At 37.9% G+C, this 23,319-nt stretch overlaps 1 protein-coding gene across 5 annotated transcripts in view; it reads right to left on the bottom strand.

Moving 5' to 3' along the window:
- The window catches only part of ISPD (isoprenoid synthase domain containing), a 373,438-nt gene that overhangs the window by 46,529 nt on the left and 303,590 nt on the right, over positions 1-23,319 (bottom strand). Inside the window, exon 10 of one of the 5 annotated variants that reach the window (XM_027540015.1) lies at positions 1,114-1,134. The exons of the other annotated variants lie outside the window; for them this stretch is intronic. Within the exon in view, the coding sequence (XP_027395816.1) occupies positions 1,114-1,134 (21 nt within the window). The remainder of the gene's footprint in view (positions 1-1,113; positions 1,135-23,319) is intronic. 5 annotated transcript variants of the gene reach the window in all.

Raw genomic sequence — 23,319 nt, 5'->3', positions numbered from 1 at the left:
TATAGTTTCCCTAGTCACATGCAAAGCACTAATGTATCAATCGCTCACTTAATGGTAGCATTGTGCCAATGGTATGAGCAATAGAATCAGATATGGTCAGATATTTTAGCTGTGGTATGCAGACAATTTTTAGAAAAGACATAGTAGGGGAATGACCTAGGAAACTACCCCAGCTCCTGCCTTATAATGATCACAGCAACAGTGAAGAAAGAAAGTGCGAAACACCAGTAGAGTCAGAATTCAGAGCATTTAGTTACTGGCTCTATCTGGAACATGGAGAATAATTAGAAGTGATGCTTGGATTCAGGTAACTGGAAGAACAGTGGCTCCCCTAAAAAGTAGCAGTGACGGGAGAATACAACAGTTCAGATTCCTTATCTATAACACTGGAAGGAATGCTACATCGTGGAAATATCATAAAGCATGGAGGGGTGGGAGTTGGGAGGGAGGTTCAAGAGGGAAGAGACATATGTATACCTACGACGGATTCATGTTGATGTATCACAGAAACCAATGAAACATTGTAAAGCAATTATCCTCCAATTAAAAATAAATAAACTTTTATTTAAAAAAAAAAAAGAAAGATAAAGCATGAAGACTAAGCAGTGTGGCATACAAAAACAAGGTTTCAACCTGCTGGCCAATACTATCTAAATGGAACTAATGGCCCTTGAGCAAGGTAACTACGGAAAAATTTGCAATCAAGGGCAAGTTGATTCATGTAGCTGATTTACAGTCTCATATAGTATATAAACTTTACATACAATTTGTTCTATAGATAAATGTCACAATATTCAATCATCATCTATTATACATAACTGAGTAAAATGGGCAGAACTTTTGAACCTCATCTAAATGTTCCTATTACAGTATGATTTTGGACACAAACATAGTTCTGTCGAGTCATTAGTATGTGTTCAAAATAAATGAGAGCATGCACAATTTTTACTAGAGCTACCATGAGTACTTTGGAAACAGGCTAGTTAGAATCAAATGGCACATAATAGTAGTAATCATAACAATAATGATAATAATTAAATAAAAAATAAACTTATAAAACTAAAGATGCTGAGAATTCTTCCTAAATTCCTCCAAATATAATAAAAATCTTACCAAACCTCTGTTGTTCTCTACCTGCAAAATGTAAAGAAGAAAATAAAGGGTTTAATTGGAGATTTTATCCTCATAAGGCCTCAGTATATCTGTAAATTTATGTCTGAAGACATTTTTCCAAATAACATTCCATGATGTATATAGTATATTCTGTGATAAAAGGGAGTCATGGTCAACAAAACATGGGAAATAATGAATTAACCTAACTTTACTGCCTCCCTACCCAGAATCTTTTATAAGCCAATATAAATTGTGAGTCTCCCCAAGTGGAATACAGTACTATCATTGCGCAAATCAATTTGATCATGAAGTAATTCCCTTTTAGGGGAAGTGAGGTGGAGAAAACACTATTGGGAATCAATGCCTTAGGTTATTTCACATGAGTTTCAAGACAGTACTTCATGTGAGCTTCACAACAATCAGAGAAGAAGGCAGAGCAGATAAGGATCCAACTGGTGATAAGAAAATTTAAATTCAAAAACATAATGCAAGAAGCCAATAGTGAGATTGACCGATAGATTTGTTCAGTTTCAATCTAGCAACGTGGTTTTATTAACCAAGACAATTTCTGATCTCAAGGAGAATACCACCCACAAGCTGGAGAAACTAATGTCTATGCCAAATATGGCATACTCTTCTACACTGTAAAACAGTCATGGTACAGCTGACTTACTCTCAAACTTTGCGATATTAAGCTATTTGAAAATATCTTTTGTAAGTTAAGTCTAAATGGGGAAGCAGTCAAAGTTATTAAAGCATGTGCCAAATGAAGTTTTGATATCCCAGGAACTTTCTGTGATATCCAGACTTAAAATTCTCTTGGTAGAGACAAGAAGTTTGTGTGGTAGTTAGCCACACGACAGAGGAAGGCAAAAATAGCATCTTTCAAAGAGAAGTAACATTTCTGAAACGACTATCTACTGCTAGTTCTTCCACGACAACCTTCATGAGAGACCGGTTAAAATGCCTGAGAAATTATTAACTGCACATTTGCTTTAAGAGTCAAAATGCAGTTTGCAAATGTTTCATATTAAATCATAAAATATATATATAGTCATTCATTATCTTATGTAAGAAACCCAGCCCCAACAACAACAAAAAATCTTCCTGGGAACTTCAAACCAGAGAAAATAATGCATATTTTGTTAAAACACATACCCTACATACACAGACAGACACACACAGAAACACAGACTTCATTATGAATTTTAGGAATCTGAAGAATATACAAAGGATATGGAATATCTCTTCACCAAGATCATGATCTACAGAACACGACCCACCAGATTCAAGGTACTTTATTATACTGTTAATATCTAATTAATCTAGGTAGTGGCATATTTATAATCTTGTTACCATATTTAAAAATACATATATCTCCCTTATGGGCCTCCCTCATAGCTCAGTTGGTAAAGAATCCACCTGCAGTGCAGGAGACCCCAGTTCGATTCCTAGGAAGGGAAGATCTGTTGGAGAAGGGATAGACTATCCACTCCAGTATTCTGGCCTGGAGAATTCTATGGACTGTATAGTCCATGGGGTCGCAGAGAGTTGGACACAACTGAGCGACTTTCACTTTCACACTTTTCATATCTCCCTTTTGGGCTTCCCTGGTAGCTCAGATGGTAAAGAATCCACTTGCAGTGCAGGAGACCTGGTTTCAACCCCTGGGTTGGGAAGATCCCCTGGAGGAGGGCATGGCAACCCACTCCAGTATTCTTGTCTGGAGCATCCCCAAGCACAGAGGAGCCTGGCAGACTACAGTCCATGTGGTCACAAAGAGTCGGACATGATAGCAACTAAGCACACACAGCACATCTCCCTTTTATACTCCTTAAGTTACATGACAAACTTACTTCATTTTTGTTTAACATTGTTACTTAATCTGCAAGAATTTAAAAAATGTTTAGTACACAAAGGTTTTTATTTAATATTATGTACTTGCATCTATTCTAAACAACAAGATCATGATTTAAACTTATGAGGTTAATTCAGTGCTCTGTGGTGATCTAAATGAGAAGGAAATAAAAAAAAAGAGGAGATATATATGTGTAACTGATTCACTTTGCTGTATAGTAGAAACTAACACAACATTGTAAATCAACTATGTTGTTGGTGATATTTAACTACTAAGTCATGTCTGAGTCTTTGCAACCCCATGGACTATAGCCTGTCAGGTTCCTCTGTCCATGGGATTTTCCAGGCAAAAATACTGGAGTGGGTTGCTATTTCCTTCTCCAGGGGATCTTCCCAACCAAGGGATCAAACCTGAGCCTCCTGCATTGGCAGGAGGATTCTTTACCACTGAGCCACTATACTACAATCAATACAAATTAATTTTAAAAATAAATAAATTTATGAGATTAAATTTTAACATTTTTCACATCTGTTTGTAACTTCTTATGTCATTAATATATAATACTTTCTTTCAAGCTTCTAACAATAACCTGTAAGTGATCCTTACCACTATTAAGTTCTTACACATTAGTTGCCTATTTGCTGCCATAACAAATTAGCACAAATTTAGTGGCTTAAAACAATACAAATTTATCTTAAGAGTTCTGCAGCTGAGAAGAATAACACAGATGTCACTGGGATAATAGCTCTAGCAGAGAACCCATTTCTGTGCTTTTGACAGCTTCAAGAGTTACCCACATTCTTTGGCTTGTGGCCCCTTCCATCTCCAAAGCTAGCAATACCTGGTAAAGTCTTTTTCTCACTTCCTATCATTCTGAAAATTGATTCCCTCTTCCACTTACTGAAACATACACATTACCAAATGTAAAATGAGATAGCCAGTGGAAATTTGCTGTTTGACACAGGGAGCTCAAACCGAGTGCTTTGTAACAACCTAGAGGGATGGGATGGAACCAGAGATGGGAGAGAGGTTCAAGAGGGAGAGGACATATGTATATCAATGGCTGATTCATGTTGATGTATGGCAGAAACCAACATAGTATTAGAAAATATTTATCCTCCAATCAAAATAAATTAAAAAAAAAAAACAACAACACATCGGGCCCACTCAGATCACTTGGCATGACCTCCCTGCTTGAAGGTCAGCTGATTAGCAATCTTGTTTTCATGTGCAACCTTAATTCACCTTTCCCATTTCAAGTATCATATTTACAGGTTGCAGAAGTTAGACCCAGGACATTTGGTGGGAAACCACTATTCTGCTTACTAGAGTCAGCCACAAACTCCTCCTTCACATGCTGTCAATCAGTATCTGTCTTTAGGTGTTTCTACTTAGGACTTCCCTGGTGGCGTAGCAGTAAAGAATCTGCCTGCTACTGCAGGGAACACTGGTTCCTGCTACTGCAGGTTCAGTCCCTGGTCCAGGAAGATCCCACATGCTGCAGGGCAACCACGCCTCTGCGCCACAGCTGCTAAGCTTGTGTGCCGCAACTACTGAAGGTCACGTGCTTAGAGCCCATGCTCCACAAGAGAAGCCACGCAACGAGAAGCTTGTGCACCGCAACTAGAGAGCAGCCCTCACCTGTCGCAACTAGAGAAAAGCCTGCACAGCAATGAATGCTCAGCACAGCCAGAAATAAGTTAATAAAAAATTGTAAAAGGCATTTCTCTTTAAAGAATGTTTGCTAAAGTCTTCAAATAATAGCAAAAGAGTAGATGGTTTGTTTATAGAAAATCAAGGATGAAAGCCTTAAGTGACTCAATTAAGACCTTCAACATAACTTATCATTTCAGAAATGTTAATAGAACACAATGAACAAATTTGAAATCATGAAACTAGTATGATCTAACAGGTGCCATTCCTACCTTCTCTCAAAAAGAAGCAATTCCCTGGCTTCCATAAAAGCATCTGCTTGATGCCTGCCACATGCCTCTCATCTGTCTCCTTTATAAACGCCCAAGGATTCACCTTTTAAATTAAGCCTTCTATCAGTAGCCTGATATAAATACACACGGTTACAACATCCCCACAGTCTTTTGTTCGTGACTCTGCCAAGCATAGTTATTAAGACTGATGTCATTTGTGCAGTAGCTGCTTAATGACCTATATTGAAAAATTAATCAAGTAACAGAACTTTGCTTTTAAGAAAAATAAAACGTGAATTTTTCTCACCTAAGTTATACTCTAAGCTCCTTGATGGTCGGAACATGTTTGTCTTAGTGTATATCACAGGTTCCAGCACATAGCACGGATCCAAAAAATAATTGTTCAAAGAATAAATGAAGACGTATTAACATGTACCTTAAGCCTTCTACCATTTTTGTCCTTACTTGCCTAACACAATCTCCTAGAACTCGCATTATATAAATTTTGCTTTAGTTAAAAATCCAACATTCAGTCATAATTTAGAAATATTTACTGAGTGCCAACTATGTGTCAGGCTTGTCAGAGTCCTTATTAATACTGTGGCAGTTTAGTTCCTGCCTTCATGTCTATAATTTGTGGTCTTTCAGAATTTTCCACCTTAGTTAATGTTGATATCTATTTGATGCTGCTATCTGTTCCAAGAATTATTTCTCAATCATCTCAAGCAGAAACGACCTGTCTTTTCCAGTCCTCAATATTGCCTATTCAATTCACCATTTACACTGCCTCACACAGAAATTATTTATATGAACATCTCATCTCTCCCAGTGCAATTTCTTATAAAGCCCCTTGTAAGTTATTGTACACACACAATAGTTGGACACATGTTTTTCCCTTAAAAGTATAACCTCTACAAAAACTTAGGAAGGATATTTTCTCATTTTCATTGACATAGTTATTTTATTTTTATTAACAGTGAAATATTTATGAATTTTGGCCAATAGAAAATATTTAGACTGTGTGATTATAAAGAAAAACTACAGTACTGTGGGTGAATGTACAGTCATTACTTATGTGCAGATAGATAATATTTATTTCAATCATCCCTATATGCCAAAGAAACTACAATACACAAATTTCTCCTCCAAGGGCCAACCACTGCAATCTGTCTATACTAATTTATGTCTTTGGGCTTCCGTGTGGTAAAGAACCCACCTGCCAAGCTGGATACGCAAGTTCAATCCCTGGGTCAGGAACATCCCCTGGAGAAGGAAATGGCAACCCACTCCAGTATTCTTGCCTGGGAAATCCCATGGACAAAGAAGCCTGGCAGGCTGTAGCCCATAGGGAAGCCCCAGTACTTTGGCCACCTAATGCAGGGAGCCTACTCATTGGAAAAGACCCTAATGTTGGGTAAGATCAAAGACAACAGGAGAAGGGGGAAGCAAAGGATATGATGTTTAGATAGCATCACCAACTCAATGGACAGGAATAACTCTGGAAGGCAGTAAAGGCCAGAGGAAAGTGCTGTGCTGCAGTCCATGGGGTCAAAGAGCGTGACACGACTTAGTGACTGAACAACAACAATGATGTCTTTGCATTGGCTGACATTTGGAGCAATTGTGATATTACCAAGAGATTTATCCTATTATACCTGCCATCACAAGGAAAGTGAGAGAAAGCTAGTGCAAGATATACAATTAAAGATAGAATTCAAAATAAAATTCAAAAACTATATTTTATATGCCAATTTATGTTTTTCTATAAAGTAAATGGAGATTTATTTGTAATATTTTGTGTCATTAATACAACAACAGTACAAAAATTTTGCACATGCATGATAGGAAGGAGTGGCCCTTGGTACAGTATATTTGAGCCTAAAACATTAAGTGACAATAGATGTGTGGGCCAGATTAGGTAGAATGTGCCCAAGAGAATGTGGCCACAGTTGGCAAGTGAACTAAGACTTGATCTGGAAATAATCATCACCTCTCACTCCTAAACCTTTCTAATAAGTAACACAATCTCCTCAAGAAAGGGTACTGATGCAGACCTATGGAATATGGTCAGTTCTTCAAAAAGTGTCTTGCCAACTAACATTTTTAAAATGCTCCCCAAACCTTCTGAAATAAACAAGCCTGCCAAATACAATAAAACCAAGTTGATATGCTACAGTAAAACAAGTGGATAAGCAATAAAGTACATGAAAAACATTTCACATTATGCATAGGAGAAAACAATTTCAATGGTAAACAAAAATCAAATGCTGTCTCAGTTAAGTTTTCAAAACATCTAATGTACCCTTTAGGCTTGAGGCAATTTGTATCCAGAAAAATGAATACTGTCTGATAAGGATCAGTAAAATCTCAAATTTATTTTTAAAGTTAACTATTTCCAAGTTTGAAAATTCCTTCTATTTTATTTCATTTATACTTAATCCCCTGGAGAATGGCAACCCACTCCAGTATTCTTGCCTGGAGAATTCCATGGACAGAGCAGCCTGGTGGGCTACAGTCCATGGGGTCAGAAAAAGTTGGACACGACTGAGTGGCTAACATATGAAACCTACATAAAGGAAGAAAATGCCTTAACTTTTACACTGCTTCTCGATTCCCTAAGCTGCCTTTTGTAACAGTCACTGTAATTGTAATATCATTGCTGTAAGCAAAGGAAAATCAATAGCAGATTCAAGTCATAATTTCATACATTAACCATGAAACCAGATTTTAGAAAAACAAAGATGGAATTAAAAATAATTAGTTATATATGGATTCCCTGATAGCTCAGATGGTAAAGAATCCTTCTACAGTACAGGAGACCTGGGTTTGATTCCTAGATTGGAAAGACCCCCTGGAGGAGGGCATGGCAACCCACTCGAACATTCTTGCCTGGAGATTATCATAGACAGAGGAGCCTGGTGGGGCTACAGTCCATAGGGTCACAAAGAGTCAGACACTTCTGAACAACTAACACATCAACAAATGGATTATTTTACTAACTCGCCAAGAATCAATCATTGGTGATTTGGAAGGAACTGAGTCAATCCACATTCACCTAGAATTAATCCCAGGAATCACTCTTTTTGAATGCTTTCCAGAGAAGCCCTGAGTAGCCAGGCTACTCTTGCTAGTCGAGATCACATAGAATGTAAAAGGTTTAAATGTTGAAGAAGTGGAAACTTCTCTTTGTATCCTATCCTGCCACAGCACAGAAAGAGAGCCCCGTCTATGATAGTCTTATAGAATGCAGGATCTAGAACAACATTCTGCAAGGAATGTGCAGGAAACATGCACAGCTCCTCTTCATGCTATCACCAGTGAAATGACCACTGACAGAGGAATGGATAAAGAAGTGGTGGTACATACAGATACAACAGAATATTGCTCAGCCATTAAAAAGAATGAAATGATGCAGCAACATGGATAGACACTGAAATTGTCACACTGCGTGATGCAAGTCAGAGAAAGACAAATACATAACATTGCTAATATGTAGAATGTAAAAACTAAAAAAAGACACAAATGAGTTCATTCACAAGGACAGAAACAAACCCATATGAACTTATGGTTACTGGGGGGAAGGAAGGATAGTTAGGGAGTTTGGGATTGACATATACACATTACTATATTTAAAATAAATATCCAACAAGGACCTACAGTATTCAAAAATGGAGATGGGATAAGAGAATGATATAGCTGAGATGAGCCTGGCTGTGTGCTGATAATTCTTAAATCTAATTGATAGATTCATGAGGATTTATTACAGTACTCCTTCTAATTTGTGTATGTTTGAAATTTTCCATAATAATAAAGTTTTTAAAAATTGTATTACTACATGTACAGGCATTGTATCAATACTGAGGAAATCAAGGCCCTTATTTTGCATTCTCCATTTTTTCAAAATTTAGCATTCAGATATAACAGTGTTTTTCATTAAAAAGATAATATGTGGTATCCCTATATACTAAAATAATTTCTTAGGTTACCAGAATATTCATCAATTAAAAATTACAATTAAGTTTTAACTATATCTATAAAATCATTTGGCCTCCTAAAGAGAAAAATCAAGTATTACTAGAAGCTTAGTTTATCTTATGTACAATTATCACTTGATAATTCTACATAAGATAAAACAGGTGCTATTTGATGAAGTATTTTATGCCATAACTATGTAAAATCTTGTATACTTAAATATTTTAATAAAATAAGTAAAACAATTTTTAGTGATTATATATTTATCACAAACCGTATGCTACACAATGTCAATGGAATATTTAGGGGACTAGGATTACTTGATTTATTTCCTCTAAGTTGATGGATACTCAGCAACTTTCTTTTTACTTTAGCACTTCTAAAATTTATTTTAACTAGTCAAACAAAACCTCTCTGTCTTATTAAGGATACTGTTAAGATTAATATAAAGACTTTTCGGTGGAGGATGTTGAAGTGATTCTGATGCCAAATCACCATTTTTAAGGATGCTAAATGCCAGGACTAAACCTGCAGGGATCCCTTGACACATTCTGAAAACATGAACCCTGGCTTTTTAATAACTTTTCATCTCATATTGAAAATCTGGTATAAATAAGGAAGCACATTCTGCCATTTTTAGAATTAAAAAAACACCACAAAAGAAAAAAACTATGAATGAGAGTTAGGACTGTCAGTAAGCAAAATTTCCTGAGTGAGCACCATATGCTATAAAAAAATACTAAGGATCCCATATTCCAATCACTAATAAGAAATAATCAACAAATAGTTGCTTTCTTAAAATTCTGTTAAAGACACAGTTCAAAGAGCGGTACAATAAGATAGTGTAAATGGGATGGGTGTGGTGTCTCAGCACCTACATGAAATTGCCTATTTGTTAATTTGTTGTCCCTTTCAAGAGAGAGAATAGTTTCATTCGTAACAAATATAAGACAAAATAACTTCAAAAATTTAAAAATCACCATCTGAAACCATCAACTTGCCAAAACCAAACTTGGGAGCACTCAATTTTTGTTTGCTTTGCTTAAAAATCTAGATATATTTCTTGTAGATTTTGAAGGAATAGGCAAAAAATTATAAACTGTATGATTTTTACATAATACATATACACACACATAATACACACTATAGTGGGTGCACAGGAAAATAACCACTATCCTGACCACCAAGAGCCTGGTTTTGATTTGTACAGCACTAATATTACCAATTCAATAAAAATCTAATTATATACAATGCTTTATTCAAAATATCTGCAGAAATATTGACTGGGTTTACTAATATTTTGTATATTAAATTATTTTTAAATTTCTAATTAATATATGCATCCTAAGAGAAGGCAATGGCACCCTACTCCAGTACTTTTGCCTGGAAAATCCCATGGACGGAGGAGCCTGGTAGGCTGCAGTCCATGGGGTCGCTAAGAGTCGGACATGACTGAGTGACTTCACTTTCACCCTTCACTTTCATGCGTTGGAGAAGGAAATGGCAACCCACTCCAGTGTTCTTGCCTGGAGAATCCCAGGGATGGGGGAGCCTGGTGGGCTGCCATCTTTGGGGTAGCACAGAGTCAGACACAACTGAAGTGACTTAGCAGCAGCAGCAGCATTAGAAAGTCTGATGCATTTTTCAGAAAGAAAAGCAGCTTTGTACGTTCTTCTGCATAAATTCTACTCTGTATTTTATGGTGTACTTGTTATTGCCTAAATTCTCAAAATAATTGGATTTTACATATTTAGAAATTCAACATTTAGGGCAAAGGAACACTTCCTTAGTAGCCTGTCTTATTTATGTTTAGCTTTAAGTAAAACAAACAATATACATTTAGGTTTATACACTAGATCTATTAGCCTACCAGAAAGATTTGTTGTCAATTTCTTTTCATAATTTCTTGCATAAACTACCTATAAGGTATTTAAACTATTATAATATGAATGTAAGTCAGTGATCAGCAAACTATTAGTGAGTCAGATCTGGCTTTGTGGCCTATTTTTCTTCAATCTATAAGCAGAGAATTATTTTTATATTTTTAAGGGGTTTTAAAATAATGGAAAAGAACATGAGGCAAAGATTGTATGTGACCCATGAAATCTAAACTGTTTACAGTCTGTTCCTTTATTGAGTACATTTGATGACTACTAGTATAAATAATTTCCTATCATTCTTTAAAATTAAAAACCTTATTTAGTCAACTCTCAGAATTTATTTACTGTATAAAGCAAGGCAATCCCCTAGAGAAGGGAATAGCTACCCACTCCAGTACTCTTGCCTGGAGAATCCCATGGACAGAGGAGCCTGGTGGGCTACGGTCCATGGGGCCGCAAAGAACTGGACTCGACTGAGCGACTGAGCACGCGCACACACACAAAGCAACGCAAACTGCAGGCAAACGGCAGGCAAAGATGCATCTACCAAGTCATATTTCTTACTCTCACCACACACAAAGGACCCTAACTTGACCCATGCATCACAGATACCCAGCAGGTGCTACACAAGAGGTCTCACACTGACTTAGTTGTCTTTAAAATGGCCTCTTGTCACTGAAATTATGACGGATATTTTATGGAGGAGGAACAAGAACTTCTGGAAGGTTAAGTGATTTTTATCTAGAAAAAAATAAATTGTGTGTAAAATGTGCTAATTAACATTTTCACCTTAAGTAACAATCAGATCAGATCAGATCAGTCGCTCAGTCGTGTCTGACTCTTGGCAACCCCAGGAATCGCAGCACGCCAGGCCTCCCTGTCCATCACCAACTCCCGGAGTTCAGTCAGACTCACGTCCATTGAGTCAGTGATGCCATCCAGCCATCTCATCCTCTGTCGTCCCCTTCTCCTCCTGCCCTCAATCCCTCCCAGCATCAGGGTCTTTTCCAATGAGTCAACTCTTTGCATGAGGTGGCCAAAATACTGGAGTTTCAGCTTTAGCATCATTCCTTCCAAAGAAATCCCAGGACTGATCTCCTTCAGAATGGACTGGTTGGATCTCCTTGCAGTCCAAGGGACTCTCAAGAGTCTTCTCCAACACCACAGTTCAAAAGCATCAATTCTTCATAACAATATAGCCCCCTAATTTTGAACTTTTCGACTTTCCCCAAGGGATAAATTCAAGGTAGAGGTGAGAAGCAACTACTGGAATTGAAATATGGAGCATCACCAATTTCTTCCAGTGTTGTATTCTAATTTTTTAATTAAAATAATGCCAATCTGAATTGTATTTTATGTAGCAGAATGCAGACATTTAACCACTCAACTCATAATTATAATTATAGACTTGCATTTGAGACAACCGTATCTGGAAAGCCTTTCATTGAGTAAATTGTTTAAAATTTAATGATATGTGGCTCTCAAGTGATTTATTACATTTAAGTAGTCCAACCACAAGTGGCAATAAATAACTTCATGGGGGTGGTGGCCTGCTGCCCACTACTTGTATTGGGGTGTGCCAAAACCAAATAAAAACTGTATTCAAGGTTTTATTTCCAGAACTTGAATATAAATAAATTTTTTGAGCACTGGCTAAATATTATAGTCTTGATTCCCCACATGAATTATATAATGAATGTGAAGGAATGCTTATAAGGAGTGTATCACATCTAAATACTCAGAACAACAAGATTAAACATTTGTCATAGGACTCTAAGAGTAAAAAATACATGCCTATATATTAAAATATATAAATAATCACTGATATATCCATTTCTTCTGAGACTCAATGAGTAGAGTAGAACTAGAGATTACATTTAAAATTTTCTTGTGTTTGAGACTTTCTAACAAAACATGCAAGTGTTTTTAATGCAGTTCTCTTTAATTAACACTGATATTTTACTATTGATTCTTAAAGTTTTTAAAAATGCTGTTATTGGTCTTGAATAGTAATGCACTGCTGCATGGTGTCCATTGTTCTATTTATTTCTTCTACCAAACCATGGGCCAGCTATTTATACCATACATAATCAACATAAATCAACTGCCCCCTCATTTTAATGGTACAAAGATGCCTCCAAATTATATTACTTTAATATCCAAGTGTGTGATGAGAGGACTCATCTCACTGAACAAACTATTGACCAGTTCAGATACTACAGAATTTCAAGTGTTGAGTCACATGATGAGCTCCTTAACAGATGTACAATAGAAACATGATGATAGATTTCGGGGAATTATAATTTAATAAAACCAAAGAAAGAAAGAAAGAAAGAAAGCTGAGGGCCTAAGAATTGATGCTTTTGAACTGTGGTGTTGGAGAAGACTCTTGAGAGTCCCTTGGACTGCAAGGAGATCCAATCAGTCCATCCTAAAGGAGATCAGTCCTGGGTGTTCACTGGAAGGACTGATGAAGCTGAAACTCCAATACTTTGGCCACCTGATGCAAAGAGCTGACTCATTGGAAAAGACCCTGATGTTGGAAAAGATTGAAGGCAGGAGGAGAAGGGGATGACAGAGGCATCACCAACTCAATGGACATGGGTTTGGGTGGACTCCTGGAGTTGGTGATGGACAGGGAGGCCTGGAGTGCTGTGGTTCATGGAGTCACAAAGAGCTGGACACAACTGAGAGACTGAATTGAACTGAAACAAACAAAAACATAAGGAGAAACAGAAAAGGGTTCTTTAACCTCAGTCTGAGAAGCAATACTCCACAGGATATGGTAAGAATATGAGGGAATGTCAAAGGGAGGGGGCAACACAAATAAGTGTGATTAAGATCAACATAGATAATGTATACGTTTCTTAAAGACTAAAATGTTGTTTTGTCATTAATGAGGCAAATACAAATGAAGCTAAACTCTGTATACTGTCAAGTTACTGAGAAGCAAAAAGTACCCACTACATAATTAAGCTATCTGGAATTAAGAAGGGTGTCTGGGTTGGTTTACTGGAGCTTTGGCCAAGGTTCAGACTCAAAAATAGCTCTAGGGTCAGCACTCACTCTCAATTTATCGCACTTGGTTCATCTCAGTGACTCTCTTTGCTCTGTCTGAGTTAGATAAGCTTTGGGCCAGTTTTCCCCACACTTGTACTTTGCAGCCAATTTGTGTGTCTAGGAAGGCAATGGCACCCCACTCCAGTACTCTTGCCTGGAAAATCCCATGGACGGAGGAGCCTGGTGGGCTGCAGTCCATGGGATTGCAAAGAGTCGGACACGACTGAGTGACTTCACTTTCACTTTTCACTTTCATGCATTGGAGAAAGAAATGGCAACCCACTCCAGTGTTCTTGCCTGGAGAATCCCAGGGAGAGGGGAGTCTGGTGGACTGCCGTGTATGGGGTCGCACAGAGTCGGACACGACTGAAGTGACTTAGCAGCAGCAGCAGGACAGACATTGGCAGCTTTTTCAAAGGACTGTGCCAAGGGTTTAACATCCTTTCTTGTGGTTTTCGTGAAGGGAATAAAACCTAAATATGCTCCTAGTCTTGAGAGTCAAGTCTTGACCACACACAGCATCCTTCTGGTGACCTCTGTAACTTCACTTATTCTCCCCACCTCATCCCTCCCACCAGATGCTGGGACTTTATTCACGGCATTTTAGAAGATGGCAAAGGAACAAAAAGATACAGCATGACTCAGGAATGAATGTGTAAAATGACAGGTCTATGTCTAAGAAAATTCCATACTATGTCATGTGGAATATTTTCACTGCCATCAAGAGATGGAAGCTTTACGACAAAAAAATACAGTTCTGATTTTAAATTATCATAACAGTGGGTTTTTTAAAAACTTTTCTTGGGTGTCCTAGATCTCTAAGAATCTAATAAAATTTGTAGACCCCGTTGTAGGAATATGCATCAACAGACTCAGGACTTTCTAGGTCATTTGACAGAGTTCATGGGTCAACAATCGCGATTTAAGAAACTCTGATCTAATTCAATCCTTTAATTGTATGAAGAGTACAATTAAGCTCCAAGGAGGTAATATTTTTTGCCTAACACAACATAGCAAGTTAGCAGCAAAGACATACAAGTTTTTGTACTCCAAATCTAATGCCCTGAAGAGACTCATAAATTAATTCTTTTGATAACAAAGACTTCAAAGCAAACCACAGGAAGCTACTGATAAAGAAGAGAAATACTTTGAGTGTTTTTAAGATATGGGGAAATCTTTCAGAGCACATATCCTGTTCTTTTTTTTCCCTTAAAGAGACAAGAAGTGAAATTCATAAACTTGCATTTGTTACTCTGATTTGAAGAAACCGAAGCGAGGAAGATAAGCAAATAGGGTTAAAGAACCCTGAAGGACGGGGCTTCCCAGGAGGCACTAGTGGTACAGAACCCGTCTGCCAATGCAGGAGACCTAAGAGACACAGGTTCTATCCCTCAGTCGGGAAGATCCCCTGGAGGAGGGCATGGCAACCCATTCCAGTACTCTTGCCTGGAGAATCTCATGGACAGAGGACCGTGGCGGGCAACAGTCCATAGCACTGCAAAGAGTGGGACACGCCTGAAGTGACTGAGCATGCATGCAAGCACCTGCAAGGTGCAAGAGTTGGGGAAAGTCCTCATATGGGAACTTGATTCTGCACCACGTGTGTATTCATTTCGATAAAAGCAAGTCATCCTGAACATTATTGTAATTATATTAATCAAAGAACATTAATTAAGATTGTAAAGCAAAACATGCTTCGACTTCCTCTCGCCTAGTGCCCTCCCTAGTTACCATCACCTTCGTCTACACTGACTGCAGCTTAAAACCCAAGTCGCCCCAGGCTCCTCCCACTCCTTTGGCCCCTCATTCTCTAAGACTCATCAGCTCACCACTACGTGGACCTCTTGACTCCATCACGTGATATCCTCTCCATCATTCCTGCAGGTCTCAAGCTCTAGCCACCTCTTGCCTGGCTTTGCTTTCTTTTCACTTATGTCTCTTTCTATCTCTATTTATTTCCAATTCAACTACCAAACTGCTCTGAAAGAGACCTTTCTACAAAGCAAATCTGATCACATTACTCTGACTTGACCCCTTTCAGTGGTTGTTACCTAGAAGCATCCTTTAAAAACTTTTGTTGAACTTCTGAAATATTTTCTAAGTGCTATATGATAATAACATTTTCATTTTACATGGTTTAAGATAAAAAGAATGCTTACTTTAAATTATATTATCAAAGTTTATATATAGAGTTGCATATGTTATATATGTATATATACATAAAGTTGTATGTAAAAGTTATATCTTTAAACTCATTTTATACATAGAAAAGGAAGTTCTTGCTACTCTCATTGTAAAAAGATGAATCTTGTTTGTATCGCTGTATATTTATTTAAGAAAACAAGATTTACAGCATATTGCATATTAAAATGTAGAATGAACTTATTCTATTATATAATGAAAAGTAAATAATACTTATACCCTAAAGTTTGATCTTCGTAATTTTACCTTAATGAATTAAACCAGTCAATCCTAAAGGAAAACAGTTCTAAAAATTCACTGGAAGGACTGATGCTGAAGCTCCCGTACTTTGGCCACCTGATGAGAACTGACTCCTTAGAAAAGACCCTGATGCTGGGAAAGACTGAAGGCAGGAGGAGAAGGGCACGACAGAGGATGAGATGGTTGGATGGCATCCCCGACTCGATGGACATGAGTTTGAGAACACTGTGGGAGCTGGTGATGGACAGGAAGCCTGGCGTGCTGCAGTCCATGGGGTCGCAAAGAGTCAGACATGACTGAGCGACTGCACTGAGCTTAATACATCAGCCGGCTTATTTTTTATGATGGTATGTCTTGTGCTGCTGCTGTTGTTCAGTTGCTGAGTCAAGTCCAACTCTTTCCTGCCCCATGGACTGCAGCACACCAAGCTTTTGTCTCATGCTTAAAGCTAGGAAGAAAAGAGAAAATATCCCACAATACCATTTGTAAAGACTCCTCCACAGTGATGAAAGTCTGAGGGACACGTTCACCTACTTCAGGGGTTTCAGAATCATTAAATGGGTCATGCTGGGTTACCAGCATAGCATCCAAGGTTCTTCTGAAGAGACTGCTCCACCTCTGGGTCCTTCACTCTATTTACGTCAATTAATTTGGAGTTCTCCAGAACCATGCCCTCGAATATGCTGTTTTTAATTCCTGTAGTATTCCTGATTACCCTTTTAGTAAATGTAGACATTTCCATTCATCCTTTACACCCCAGAGTATGAATCATCTATTCTCTGAGGCCTTTTCTGAAACACTTTGTTCTCTTGCCATCCCTCTGTTGCCTGTATGACACATTACTGTCAACATATGCATTTCCCTTCTGAACTCTTAATTGCTGGGTAGTATGACACTTACTACCAAACATGGCAGGGGGAAATACATATTTATGAATAAATTCATAAATGAAATGAATAGTTAATTTAGGAAAATAAAGCAACTGGAAAACAGAACAGGTACAGGTAGAAATTTTCTCAAGAAAATGCATTTTTCTTATCTAATGATATACTATTAATTTTCCTTTAGGCTTTTTTGAGGGGTAGGGAGGGGGTGGAGAAGATATCCAAAACATGTTACATGAACTTCAGGTATTGTGACTGAGTCTACAACAATACAGATATATCTGGCATAATATTAATGTGGGACAAACCAAAATTTTACTTTTGTAACATCTCTTAGTGAGTGTGATGATGCTCTTAAAACACTGCATTTCTTGCTATACATTCAATTGTATATATGTCTGATATTGCTAAATGTCTACTAAGGACTTTCTCCCTGCTCCTCAATTATAGTAAAATGTGTCTGAGAAATGGATTCTGGCTGGAGATTGCATTTCCTAGATCCCTTTGCTACATGTATGTTGCTGTTCAGTTGCCCAGTCGTGTCCGACTCTTTGCAACCCCATGGACTGCAGCACACCAGGCCTCTCTGTCTCTCACCATCTCCCAAAGTTTGCCAAGTTCATGTCTATTGCATCGGTGCATGTATGACCATGTGACTAATCCCTCATTGCTAACGGAACAAAAGCAAGAACAATAGGAGCAACTTCTGTTTGACTTGCTTAAAGGAAATCTCTGGCCCAAGGCTTCTGTTCTTTTCTTTTCACTTCTATTTGGAGTTGTTGCAAACAGTGACTTTGGAAGTTGGGCCCCCAAAATGGCAGAAGCACTGCCTGCATGAAATAGAGCTGCTAACACACCTGGAGGAGCCATCTGGACTGTTACCCAAGAGAAAAATAAACTTCTATCTGGTTTCAGCCACTGAATTTGGGATGTGTCAGAGCAGTTTAGAAAACTGCAAGTCTTTTATGGTTCTACATCTACGATATATGTTTATCCAATTTAAATCAATTCTCAAAGCAGGTCTTTTAAAACTAGCAAATGTTAGTATTTACAATGAAAAACTCATCTTCTGAACTGCAGACTTTCAGAAAACAAATTTTATAAAACCTGATCTAAAGAAGCTAGCTTTGTATCTACATTTAGAAGTGAATTTGCTGACAAAAATAAACCAACTTTTATGCAAAATGGACATAATAAAATTTCCTGTTACGAGGCCCTACAGAAAGGGAAATACAAAAGAGCTAAGAGAGAGCTATATGGTGAAAACCCCAAATGCTGATGTTTTCCAAAAGTGGCTGGATGCCATTAAAAATTCTGAATTTGAGTATACTTCCTGAATCATTACATAAAACTAGGAAGACTGCCAGTTTCTTTTGTTACATGTGGGATAGTTAATTATTAATGGAATCCTAGTTTCTTGTGAGACAGAACTAAGAATATAAATATGAGGTAGAACCATTATTTCAAACCTAGTTTCTGCTAATTTTCATGTTGACTTCAGAATAAAAAGTTTTGGTTTGTTACAATCATACATATTTTATAATTCATTATAGAAATGAACTCTATAGTAAAGTTTCTCTTTGATTTTTATTGCCAAAGGGCACTCATGAAAAAAAAAAAAAAAAGGTCTGTCAGTAAAAATTAATTTCCTGTAGGAAAGTATTCAGAAGGAATTCTGTAGTGCTACAAATAAATAGGGCTTCCCTGGTGGCTCAGACAGTAAAGAATCTGCCTGCAATGCAGGAGACCTGGGATCCATCTCTGGATCAGGAAGATCCCCTGGAGAAGCGAATGGCAACCCACTGAAGTATTCTTGCCTGGAGAATCACATGGAGAAAGGTATAGTTCATGGAGTCACAAAGACCTGGACATGACTAAGTGACTAACACTTTCAGTTTTTCACAAATAAATGGTAAAGAGATACTTTCTGAACATATATGGATATACAGTATATATATATATATATATATATATATGATATATATTATATATACTTATATGAATTCATATACTTATATGAATATATATATATATATATATTTTTTTTTTTTCCCAATACTTTGGCTACATGTTGTGTAAAGCTGACTCACTGGAAAAGACCCTGATGCTGGGAAAGACTGAAGGCAGAAGAAGGGGATGACAAAGGATGAGATGGGTAGATGGCATCACAAACTCAATGGTCATGAGTTTGAGTAAACTCCAGGAGATGGTGAAGGACAGGGGAGCCTGGTGTTCTATAGTCCATGGGGTCACAAAGAGTCAGATGTGACTGAGCGACTGAACAACAACCATGCCCTGTATATCCCATGACTCTGGATGTACTGATGCTGTGCAGAAGCCCCTCTCTCTTTTATATCACCACCTTCTTCTCCTTAACATCAGTATGGTTCCCCATCATAAAACAAGAAACCTCTACGTGGCCAGTCTCCTTCAGGGCCTGCACGTCCTGCCTGCCCTCTTCACAGGTATCATCACTGTCTTCAAATTGCCATGTTCTCATTAGACTTCAGAGAAGGCAATGGCACCCCACTCTTGCCTGGAAAATCCCATGGACGGAGGAGCCTGGTAGGCTGCAGTCCATGAGGTCGCTAGGAGTCAGACACAACTGAGCGACTTCGCTTTCACTTTTCATTTTCATGCATTGGAGAAGGAAATGGCAACCCACTACAGTGTTCTTGCCTGGAGAATCCCAGGGACGGGGGAGCCTGGTGGGCTGCCATCTATGGGGTCGCACAGAGTCAGACACAACTGAAGTGACTTAGCAGCAGCATCATTAGACTTCATCTTACTGCCATCTGATTTCCTCCTAGACTAACACCATCACAGCCCTTGTCATGGTTACCATGTTCCTTCATTTTAAAACAAATGCTTTAAGGTCCTTACCTTACTTGACACTGAGAGTCTGAGAATTCCCTGCATTAACCAACTCCATGTACACCACTCATTCTGTGATACATGAACATGGGATAGGGGTTCTACTTACACAGTCACAACCTCATGGTGGCACTTGGAGGTGTGAAACCTAGCAACCTGCTTTTTCCTTTGTGTCTGGTAATGTGAACCAATTCTTCCTTCCTTCGAATGTCCTTTTATCTTAGTGTCTAAAATATCATACTTGCAGCATGGTTACTTCTCAGCAAGTCCACATTCCTTTGCCTACCTCTTAAATGTCAACTTCCCTGGGACTCTAATCTAGGCTTTCTGACATCCTATTAAATCTATGGTTTCAATGTCCTACTTATTGATAACACTTACATCCAAATCCTAAGAGTAATAATGATAATAGTATTCCTGTTACTCTTACATTTTACCATTTTTTAATGTGTGTTTTATCATCACAATTGCATGAGGAAAACACTATTTTTATTGCAGTTTCAAAAGATGTGGAAAGTTAAGTTCAGAGAGATTTAATCTAACTGTCCGTGGCCGCAGTGCTGTTTGGTAGCAGAGCCAAGATTTGGACCAGATAATTTGTCCTTCAGGTTTCCTTCGGATGCTGCCAACACCACTGCGTACCACCAGACTCAAGCCTATACAATAAGCCTTACCCACACTGCCTCCTGGACTTGATATACTCATGTACGACCACTGGGTTTTTCTACCTTTGTGTAGCTGATGTTTCAGTATTGACAATCATATGACTGGCTAGGCCTGCACATGTAAACATTTTGGTCAACAGGGAACTTCCACTGAAACCAACTAATCATCCCCTGGCCAAATAAGACCAAGATGAAGGTGAACAAGTTGGAGAAAAGTATGTTCCTACTTCATTTATACAAGTATGGGCTTAAATGAAACACAAAACTTAAATATAGACATAATTCCAACTTTTCAAGTGAAAGATTGTGCCTTGGGAAAAATTCATGATGCTATACCTCTGCACAATTATTTACAGAAAATACTTTACATGAAAATGTAAAATACATGTAATCTTCATTTAAGAATGTGATTCACTCAGAGACGTTTGAACCATTCAGACCACATACTAACCAATCAGAACATAGCAATACCCAGATCAAAGGCCATTCACAAGGTGAGATATGTATTTGCTCCAACCCTATAAGAAAGTTTTCAAAAAGATGTACATTTTAGGTACCACAGATATATGAAAAAGTGACTTATTCATGGTAGCTGCTGCTGCTGCTAAGTCACTTCAGTCATGTCTGATTCTGTGCGACCCCATAGACGGCAGCCCACCAGGCTCCCCGTCCCTGGGATTCTTCAGGCAAGAACACTGGAGTGGGTCATGGTAGCTGGCAAAAAATAATATTTTACCAATAATAGGTATGCATGTAATAAAGGCAGAAATTGTTATCACTTTATGTTAAATGAGACCAGTGATAATTTGTGCCCTGTGCATAACTTCCACTGAGCTCTGATGCTCTACAGTTCCTTCAGTCTTGAATTCATTATACCCAGAATGGAACTCATCACAGGTTCCCTTGAACCTGATGCCCACCTCATGTCAGGACTGCAGTGAAAGACTCCATCATGAAACAGTGGTCCAGTTAGAAACATGGGCATTATCTTTGGTTTCTCCCCCTCGACAACTTCCAAAATGCTTTTGTAATACAATCTCATGCAATGTTTTGATGAATGCAGTCCTGTGAGGCTGTATTTTATAAACGAAGACATTTATATTCAAAGAGGTTGACTTACCCAAAGCCACAGACCTAATAGTTAAGATGTTTAATTTATGGTACCTCAGTTAATATATTTGTATATATGTTATCAACCAGTCCATTCTAAAGGAGATCAGTCCTGGGTGTTCTTTGAAAGGACCAAAGCTGAAACTCCAATACTTTGGCCACCTCATGTGAAGAGTTGACTCATTGGAAAAGACTCTGATGCTGGGAGGGATTAGGGGCAGGAGGAGAAGGGTATGACAGAGGATGAGATTGCTGGATGGCATCACTGACTCGATGGATGTGAATCTGAGTGAACTCCAGGAGTTGGTGATAGACAGGGAGGCCTAGCGTGCTGCAATTCATGGGGTTGCAAAGAGTCGGAAACGACTGAGGGACTGAACTGAACTATCTCATATAATCATTAGAGCATTCCTGTGATTAAACCCTTTTTCCTAAAATGAGGTAATTAAATACAAGGAGAGATTAAGTCAGTCACTATAGAATTGAAGCCAAGATTTGAGTTACTCAGTAGAGTCCAACTCTTTGTGACCCCATGGACAGTAGCCTTCCAGGCTCCTCTGCCCATGGAATTCTCCAAGAATACTGTAGTGGGTTGCCATTTCCTACTCCAGTGAATATTCTTGACCCAGGGAATCAACCCACATCCCCTGCATTGCAGGCAGTTTCTTTACGCTCTGGGGGCCACCAGGGAACGCCCATCAGGCTTAAAACCTCCTCTTAATTACTCTTGCCCTCAGTAAATTACAAAGTAGGTGTCTAAATCCAATTTATTATCCCAGTAGGTGATCATCCCACTGACCAGCTGTCCCAGTGATGGGACATTTTCCTTAATTTGGGTCTAATAGCATTATAATAACAACTGTTATACTTTAGACCTTTTTATTGAAAATTATTTTTAAAACTTTTGTATACACATTTACTTTTACAGAGACCATTAAATCTAAATGATATTTTAGTGACTGAGAAATTTATGATGCATTTCAAAGTTGTCCTTATTAAAAATAATTTTCTATAACAGAGCTGGAGTTTTCTTTATTAAAAAAAAATCAGAACACAAAGAAAATCTAACAATAACCAGACTCTAGAAACAATAATACTTTCTTTACAAATACTTGGATAATTCTGTTTTCTTACCATTTCCTTTCTTGTCTAAAATAAAGATACATAACTTTTCTCTATTCATCTTCTCTCACATTCTCCAAGAAAAACCCAAACATTCTGGGTATTTTTAATTAATAAAACTGGTAAATTTTATGCATAGTACATATGAAAAAGGAAAAAGACTGAGAGATTAAATGATCTGTGTAAATTTTAAAAAAATGGACTAGCAATAGCACTAGGAACATAACATATTTTAATTTGTCTTGTGAACTAAACCTAGAGACTTGGTTTTTGACATCTGGGAAAAAGAACCACATTTCTGAAATATGTTCAGCCTTCGTCAGTTCTAGGAATTAGATCAATGCCATAAACGTATTCCTGCCATAGCAGAGCAACACAAGACTATGCTATAAGCAGTAACTCAATGTATGGAAC

This window comes from Bos indicus x Bos taurus, chromosome 4, assembly GCF_003369695.1.
Source record: "Bos indicus x Bos taurus breed Angus x Brahman F1 hybrid chromosome 4, Bos_hybrid_MaternalHap_v2.0, whole genome shotgun sequence".
Lineage (NCBI taxonomy): Eukaryota > Metazoa > Chordata > Mammalia > Artiodactyla > Bovidae > Bos > Bos indicus x Bos taurus.
This window is presented reverse-complemented; position numbering and strand designations above follow the sequence as displayed.